Source organism: Lycium ferocissimum, chromosome 7 (genome assembly GCF_029784015.1).
Source record: "Lycium ferocissimum isolate CSIRO_LF1 chromosome 7, AGI_CSIRO_Lferr_CH_V1, whole genome shotgun sequence".
Lineage (NCBI taxonomy): Eukaryota > Viridiplantae > Streptophyta > Magnoliopsida > Solanales > Solanaceae > Lycium > Lycium ferocissimum.
The window spans coordinates 49,289,292-49,298,465 of NC_081348.1; the positions used below are offsets into that span (position 1 = coordinate 49,289,292).

Genomic DNA, 9,174 nt, shown 5'->3' on the forward strand with positions numbered 1-9,174 from the left:
TTGAAAACTTTGAAAGGTATGAATCTTACATACGATAATATTAGTAAAATATTATCAAACAATTTCCCGTAAATTCTATTTGGTCCAAGAATTTTTTTATAATCACCTCATGTTGTGTACCAAATTGCTTTTATGTATATGACTAATATTGGGATGGCTTCATCATTAGTTCGGCAAGATCCACTTTTGTAGTCTACTATAAATTAACAAGATCCGTAAAAGTTAATATAGAAAAATTGTAAAAAGAGAGAGAAAATCTTTGTGAGATTGAATGGATCTATAACCCCCGAGCTAATTGGAGCATGCATAGAGTAATCAAATTGTTTGGACATGTAATTTGAATTTCTCAAGTTGTATTTTTTCTTATAGACATAAAAGCCCTACAAGTTGTGAAAACCATAAAAAATTTCTCAATTCTTATACAATCTTACCAAATGAGCCAGTCATAGTTCATAACAAAATTAATACGCTATTAGAAGGCTTTTCTAAAAAATACAACATCAATTAATCAAACTTTAGTTCAATAAAATAGAAAATTGACATAAGTTGTAGTGTAACTACTCTTTAATCTAATACTCCCACAAGGTTGGTACGAGTAAATTTGTTATAAATATACTACCAACTTGTAGATCTTTTAATATTTGATATAAATGGTTGGTAAACATGATTGGTAAATATATATACCAACTTATTGATCTATTTTTACAAAATATAATCTTATGGGTCAATTTTTACATTTAAAAAATTTGAAATTATGATTTGAAATCTCAAATCATGCTTTTTTGGATGATTTGAAATTTCATGTTTAAACGCCTATTAAACACCCTAAGATCCTTTTCTGAACTTACTTTTCTTTTATTCAATCGGAAATGACATAAAAAGGTTCCGCGTTAATTCTAGAGATATACCTTGGATTCTCGAATCCATTATAAGTGGGTAAGTGATAACCTTTTGACAATATGATAAGGTACCTAAAAGTACCTAAAACCTTTGATATTGTGAATTATTCGTTCCACTTGCAGCCACCAAATATATAAAATTATTTTTCCCCATCAAAGATAAACCATTATTGAGTAGTAAAAAAATGAAAAGCGAGACTTTGCTAGTGGAATCTTCTTTTGATACTTAATTATTAAAATATAACTATCTTTTATTACAAAAAAAACACAGAAAAAACAAAAAGAATCGTGTAACCACAAGCAACTTCCTGGTCAAACAACCTCGATACAGTTGTACAGAGTCCAAGGATCCCAGCAAACCACATTTTTTGTCACTTTTATAGTTGCAACTTACTTGCAAACAAATCATGATAATATAACAATAATACCACCAGTGGAAGCGGTGGGATGTGCATAAATTCTCCGATATTAACTAAATGTCTCGAGTTCGACCCCTATAAATGAGAGAAATTCGTAGTGAGCAGTTGATTTACGCAAATGCCCTGTAGCGAGCAGTTGCTTTATGCAAATGACCTTTTTTACAAGCCCCACCATCAATATGTTAAAAGTTGTGTAATATAATCTTTGGGAATCACTCTTTAGGACAAGTTAGACGCTAGTCTATAATGTTTGTTCGTATATTTCTCAATCTTACAGATAAAATAGTAGATAATTTAGATTTTAGATCGTAATCTAAATATTTTCTCATAAGATTTTTTGTTTGTTCAAAAGAAATCTTTAGACTTAATCTAAACAGTTGTTCTAAAAAGAGAAAACGGATAAAGATAGCACTTTCTCCTTTATATATACCGAATGCCAAGTGATTATTACCAAAAAGAAAAAAGAAAAAAAGAAGCTACAATACTAAATAATAGTACCGAATTCGAAAGTTGTCGCAGGAAAAATCCGACATAACTTAAGACGGGTTAGTCATAACAATATTATAATAATAGTCATAACAATAATAATGACTAAGAATGAATACAAAATTACAAAAAGTATACTAGTGGTCACCATTAAGTGGATCCCATGTGAAAACGTGTCAAAGTATTGACAGGTGATTTCTGTGTTGTGGACATTAATGAATAGGTTGATTGATAGTGATAGAGATAGAAATAATGCCAATCTTGTCCTCCTTTTCCTCTATATAAACAATTAACCTCATAATCCTATATAGTAAACCTTCTTCAATAGTCCTCAAAAAAAAAAAAAAAAAAAAGAAGGAAAAAAAAAAAAACTATTACAGAGAATTCAAGAATGGCAGTGAAGAATAAAGAAAATGTTGGGATTTTGAAGAAATTGCCAGCTTCTAATAAGGTGTGTTCATTTGGGAGCAATGTGAAACAAATAGCTGAAGATGATCCAAGAAAAGTTGTTCATTCAGTGAAAGTTGGATTGGCAATTGCTATAGTCTCATTGTTCTACTATTTTGAACCATTGTATAATTATGAAGGATTTGGTGTTTCTTCAATGTGGGCAGTTTTGACTGTTGTCGTCGTCTTCGAATTTTCCGTTGGTAAGTTTTCCATTAAATCGTAGGGATAATTTCACGTATGATCATCATGTTTTATATTATAATTGCATCAAGTCATTAAAACTATTTTTTTTGTAACGAAAAAGTATCATCATATATAGGATTTGAAGGGCTGTGTTTCTTCATATTAGTAAGTTACATAATTTCTATCGAACTATTTGTACTATGTGGGAAATTACTGCTGTGAAAAAAACTATTTTTTTTTTTGTAACGAAAAGTATATCATCATATAGTATATGATTTGACGGGTTGTGTTTCTTCATATTAGTAAGTTAAAATAATTTCTATCGAACTAGTTGTGCCATGTGGGAAAATTACTATTGTATAGATAGTTTTCTGAAAATACTTTGATCTACTTATCATAGGAGTATTATTCTTTGTTGATGTGAAGGGCTGTGTTCATATTAGTAGGTTATAGAATTTCTATCGAACTATTTACCATGTGGTGGAAAAATTACTATTGTATTGTAAAAGATGATTTTCTGAAATTACCTGACATATTATCCATTGGATTCTCTTATTGATTTGAAGGGTTGTGTTCCTTAATATTAGTAGATTGTAGAATTTCTATCGAACTATTTGTATCGTGTGCAAAAATTATTATCCCATAGTTGCCTAAAAATATATTGTAGCTTTAATCAAACCATTTAAATAGCTTTCTAGAAATAGCTGCCTGCTTGTTTCATATTCTCCATTGTTTCATATTCTCCATTGGATCGTCTTGCTTGATTCTCTCTTTTAGATTAGTATTTATTTTAATATTCTACAACAGAGATAATCACCCAACTTTTGCCTAAATATTTTACAAAGTCACTAAAAAATTATTTATAATCAAAAGAACATCGTGAGAAAAAAAGATGTTATGAATTAATTGAACCATATATATATATTTATTTTTTATTTTTTGCAGGAGCAACACTTGGGAAAGGAGTTAATAGAGGACTTGCGACATTTTTAGCTTGTTCATCAGGTGTTGCAGCTCATAAACTTGCTACCTTTTCAGGGTCAGACAAAGTGCAACCAATAATACTTGGATTATCTGTTTTTTCAGTAGGTAAATTGATAGTTTAATATTCTTAATATTTCCTCAGTGATCTACATTTTTCTTTACTTTTGTCTTTTTTTTATATAGAGTTTTAAGTTATATATACATGTAAGAAGATTTTTATAAATTTCTTTCTTACACTGACAATAACTGTAACTCTATTTGTAATAGTATGAATAACTAACAAGTTTCATGTGATTGGGTTAAAACAGCTACAATAGCGACGTTTATGAGATTCATACCAAAATTGAAGGTGAGATATGACTATGGAATTCTCATTTTCATCCTAACGTTCTCTATGATCTCCGTATCGGGATATCGAGACCATGTGGTGCTCGATAAAGCTATTACTAGGGTGACGACTATTCTCATTGGGGGTGCGGCTGCGATCTTGTTTAATGTGGTCATATATCCTGTTTGGGCTGGTGAAGATCTTCATAATTTAATTGCCACAAATGTCGAAAATCTTGGACTTTCCCTTGAAGGTACATCTTGTCCTTAATTTTGATTCTCTTACATTTAATGTAGTAATTGTAGAGAAAAATGACCATAACCAAACTCAACCCCAAAACTAGTTGACGAATTGATGATTGCCACACCATATATAAGATAATAATAACAGTCTATATATTCCCTGAGATAACAGCATAAATGTGACACATTTTAACATCTCGAACGCTAAAAGTTGAACACCTAGAGCATACGCAATATGACTAACTACATGTTCAATATTGGGTAAAACAAGAAATAAATGAGTTTGATTCTCATATCAGATTAAAAAATGGACTTTGAATCTAACTCAACAAATAAATTCATGAAGTGAAGATTGTCAATTGCATCATGTATATATAAGGAGACAACGGCCTATCTTGTCAACCAATGTGATATTTTAGATATTATTGGAGGGTTTCTACCAATTCGATATTTTAGAATTTAGATACTATCAGAAGGTTGTAGTCCTGTCAAATCATACGGAAATGACAAAATTTTAGAAAAAATGGGGTTTTCTCATTTTGGCTGGTCGGCTGGAATTAATTATGGGCTCTAGTCAAGATATACAAAACCGATTATGTATATAATATGTATATTTTGTGTATATGATATGTATAATATATGTATATTTAGACTTAATAAATAAAACCTATACATTTACTAGCTATTATTTGTTTAAGCGGTCCAAAAGTACAATTATCCCTATATAAAATCATTTAGAGTGTACTAAAAATTTGATAGGAGTTGAACAAACAAATGCCAGATGTGTACCAACAGCAAGTGAAATTGGTGGATGAGTCAATGTAACGTACTAACTAATACTACTATATACATTTTTTCCCTCCTAATATAATCAAGCAGTTCTATACTAATAGTATATGACAGTATGATTTTATATAGTGACGTGATTCGTTTAGTCAAAATTTTCTGTTTATTCAATTTTGTTGCATTAATTTACAGGATATGGAACTCAATACTTCAAGAAACTAGATGTCAAGTCTGAAGAAGAACTGGACAGAATATCTCTTGAGGAATACAAATGTGTTATCAACTCAAAAGCTAGTGAAGAAAATCTGGTTAGTTGGTAAACAAATTAAAACCTGAAATTAAAAAAAAACAATTAACTCAATATAGAGTAATAATAATATTGCAATTTTGTCGCTGTAGGTCAATTTTGCAAAATGGGAGCCACATCATGGCAAATTCAGATACAGACATCCATGGGGACAATACTTGAAAATTGGAGATCTTGTTCGTGAATGTGCCATCAACATCAATGCTTTAAACTCAGATCTTAGCTCCTGCAATATGGTAATTATACTAAATTAATATATCCTCAATAATTAACATGTTACATATATTAAAGAGCTAATTTCGACTTAAGTAGTTATGTAAACTGATTGTATAGAGAATTTTTACACCATCCACTACTAAAAAATCTCCATTTTCCCACTAAATTTCCCACTGACTGAAACATGTTCAGTGGTTATTTCCCACTGAATGTCGGTGGGAAAACCCTAAATAGTAGTTTTTCACATTGGAAAAATTGAGAAGTTTCCCAGCGTTTTAATGAGAACCTGTTCCTAACAATGCATTTTCCCAGTGAGCTGGTTCGGTGGGAAAATCGTGTTTTATAGCATAAATATCCCACTGAATATCGGTGAGAAAAACTTCTGTTTCTAGTAGTGATCTGTGCAACTCGATGGATTATAGCAATTGGTTATTCCTCTAAAAAAATTTAACTAACTATATATCAGGCTTGTTCCGAAGAATATACATGTTATTGTTGGTCAAATTAACCTAATGGTATAAAGAATCTATAAACTATCATTGTATAAAAAAATAGCTACATGCCCAAAGCATCTCCCGTCTATGTAAAATCCCGGGAAAAAGCCACACCCCAAGGAGCCGGATGTAATGTAAGCATTCTACCCTTAAGCAAACATCATTCACTGATTCCATGGATCGAACTACTAACCTATATGTCAAACAAAGACAACTTTACTATTGGTGTAAGGCTCCCCTTCGTGTATACTATTAGTATACAAAACTTAAACTGCCTTTAAGTTAATTTATGTACAAAGAGGAGCCTTTGAGCAACAGTAAAGCCTCCATGGGTCCTATAGGTTACCCATACGAGTCGTGGAATCAACCATTGATGCTTATGTCGGGATAGACGCTAACATCACCCCCCCCCCCCCCCCGATGCGGCCCTTCCTCAATGCCTACATAAATATCATATGCTTCCTACATCGGTCTTCCCTTTTTATATATGTACTATCAGTGTATAGAATTTAAACGGATTGTAAGGTAACTTATGTTATACTTTTTTTTCAGACACCAGAGGGAAGGAAAAGAATTCAAGAACCATGCACAAAGATGAGCATGGAGTGTGGTAGTGCATTGAAAGAAATAGCAATGTCAATGAAGACAATGACCCTTTATCCAAAAACGGATTCTCATATTCTAAAGGCAAAAGCAGCAGCAGAAAAGCTAAGGTCCATAATTAGAAGTGGTGGTTTAATTGAAGTAGCAGAGTTGCAAAAGCTACTTCCATCAACAAGAATTGCTTCACTCATGCTAGATTTAGTCTCCAATTCTGTGGAAATTGTGGACTCTGTGAATCAACTTGCTGTTCTTATGAAATTCAAGATTTTATCATCCAAACCAAAGAGATTGGGAAGCAAGAGTAGAATCCCAAGTGGCAATATTGGTGAGGCCCATCTTGTGGTTAATGTTGAGTGAATAAGGGTGAATATATAAGGTCTACATTGATGATATCATTGTAATTTTCGAGGATCAGTGACACACGGTTCAAGACTTGCTGATCCATATTTGAAGCTCGATCAATGGATGGATAATGGATTTGTTCCTATTCATGCCTTTTTACGCTTATTAAACATCGGGCTTTTGTCTATATGGCAATGTTCAAACAAGTGATGTATACGCCTAACTCATACATTAACAATGCGTTTTTATTACTAGACTAAAGCCCAGGGGCTCATTGTAAAAAGAGTGAGATGGTATGAAATGAAATATAAACTACTTGTGAGTGAATAAGATCAACATCGTAATCTTCGAGGATTAGTGACAGACAGTTCAATACTCCTTGATTCATATTCGAAGCTCGATGGATGTATAATGGATTTGTTCCTATACCTTTTTACACTTATTAAATATCAGCCTTTTGTCACTATGATAGTTCGAACCGGTGATGTACGCCTAAGTCATACATGAGCAATATATTTGTATCACTAGACCAAAGCCCCGAGGCTCATTGCAAAAAGAGTGAGATGGTATGAAAAGAAATTTAAACTACTTGTGAGGTAAAAAGGTTGTCGAGGCTAATTAACGCTTTTTTTCACCTCACAATATTTTAGGACAGGATGAACGTAATTATTTGGAAACGGTTACTTCTCTTGTTCCAACTTCTGTGACTAAAGAATGACACAATTCTAAATTTGGAAACATTTAATTCTACACACCGCTTATTTCAATCTTCATGACACAAAATTATAACCTTGATTAGAAGTGGTACTTTAATTGAGAAGCAGAATTGAGGCAGCTGCTTCCAATCGACAAAGATAGGTTCACTCATGCTAGAATTATTCTCAAACTCAGTGGAAATTGTGGACTCTGTGAATCAACTTGCTGGTCTTATGAAATTCAAGAGTTTGGCATTCAAACCAAAGAGATTGGAGAAACACATCTTGTGATTAATATTTTTATATGAATAAGGTCAACATTAATGAAATTATTTTAGTTTTCGAGGATCAGCGATGCACGGCATGAGATTGGTTGATTCATGTTCCAAGCTCGATGGATGGATAATGGATCCGTTCCTATACCCATTTACGCTTATTAAATATAAGGATCTTGTTTATGCAGCAAAATATGAACGTGTGACGTGTGCCTAATTATCCGCATTTCAACGATGTGCTTTTGTCATGAGATCAAAGTCTTGGGGCCATTGTAAAAAGAGTAGGATGGTATGAAATGAAATATAAGCTACTTGAGAGATAAAAAAGTTGTCAAGAATCAAGATCGGTTCTTTTTTTTCTTTTTTTCTTTTTTTTTTAATTTTTTTAATTTTCATAATATTTTAAGATAGGATGAGTGCAATTATTTGGAAACTATTATAGATCTAATTTTTTTATTCAGAGGCAGAACTACAATATTAGTCGATTCAGACAAATTCAGTAGTTTTTGCTTAGACTCCGTATTTGTATTAAGAAATTCATTAAATATGTATAAATATTTATTGTGAACCCAATATCTAAAACGAACTATGGGTTTAACACCAATTTCATGAACCCGTAAACTTTAAATCTTGAGTCCGCCGCTATTTTTATATTGGTTAATTATTACCTAGTACAATAATAGTCCTCTAATTTTGTTTTTGCATCATGTATCTTAACATCTACCAACTCACTATCACCTGCCAGATCCAATCTTATGTGAATGCATGCAGCTCATTGCTCTTCTTTTTGTCCTCCTCAAACTCTAACATGATGTCTAGTATACTTGACATTAATGTATTTTTATTATTATTATTATTATGATATTCTCATAAAAATATAGAGAATATGTTACTAGTTTGAATAGGCATTAAGAAACAGAAAGATTCTTATGTTCTTATAAAAAAGAGGTAATGGTAAAAAATACACCTGAAATATCATTTTTTTTGCGAGTTTTCTACCTGACCTATTATGTGTTTGCGTTTCTTACCTGAACTATCACCAACTATTCATCGAAACTGACTAGACCAAGTGTTTGAATGCTATCACCAAAAGGCATGTGACATCTTAAATTGCCCATAAAATGTCGTCCACGTGCATGACAACTGACTCATTAATTTTGAGGTGTGTTTTGATAAATAGTTGGTGATAGTTCAGGTAGGAAAAGCAAACACCTGATAGTTCAGGTAAGAAACTCGTAAAAAGTGATATTTCAGGTGTGTTTTTGACCATTTTCTTCTTTTTTTCTTTCTAATTTTCCAATTAATTCCTGTAATTATCCACATGAAGTGCCATTTAGCACTATTTTTAAACCAAAAAAATAAAAGTGTACACCACACACCATCAGATACCAGTCAAGATGTGTTTTGATGAATGGCTGGTTATAGTTTAGGTAAAAACCACAAACACTTGATAGTTCAGGTAGGA

The 9,174-nt window shown here is 32.0% G+C and overlaps 1 protein-coding gene across 1 annotated transcript; it reads left to right on the plus strand.

The window, feature by feature from the left end:
• Positions 1–2,144: 2,144 nt before the first annotated feature.
• Positions 2,145–7,332, plus strand: LOC132065520 (aluminum-activated malate transporter 2-like). The gene is made up of 6 exons (XM_059458950.1): positions 2,145–2,454; positions 3,383–3,526; positions 3,730–4,002; positions 4,970–5,085; positions 5,177–5,320; positions 6,347–7,332. Exons 1-6 carry the CDS (start codon positions 2,196–2,198, stop codon positions 6,752–6,754), a joined length of 1,344 nt encoding a protein of 447 aa, XP_059314933.1. The 5' UTR covers positions 2,145–2,195; the 3' UTR covers positions 6,755–7,332.
• The last annotated feature ends 1,842 nt before the right edge of the window (positions 7,333–9,174 follow it).

Excerpts from the sequence above, each read along its gene's own strand:
- LOC132065520 (XM_059458950.1), top strand. The coding sequence starts at position 2,196 with ATGGCAGTGAAGAATAAAGAAAATGTTGGGATTTTGAAGAAATTGCCA. Across the intron at positions 2,455-3,382 it reads CGTCTTCGAATTTTCCGTTG|GAGCAACACTTGGGAAAGGA; the intron begins GTAAGTTTTCCA and ends TATTTTTTGCAG. Across the intron at positions 3,527-3,729 it reads ATTATCTGTTTTTTCAGTAG|CTACAATAGCGACGTTTATG; the intron begins GTAAATTGATAG and ends GGGTTAAAACAG.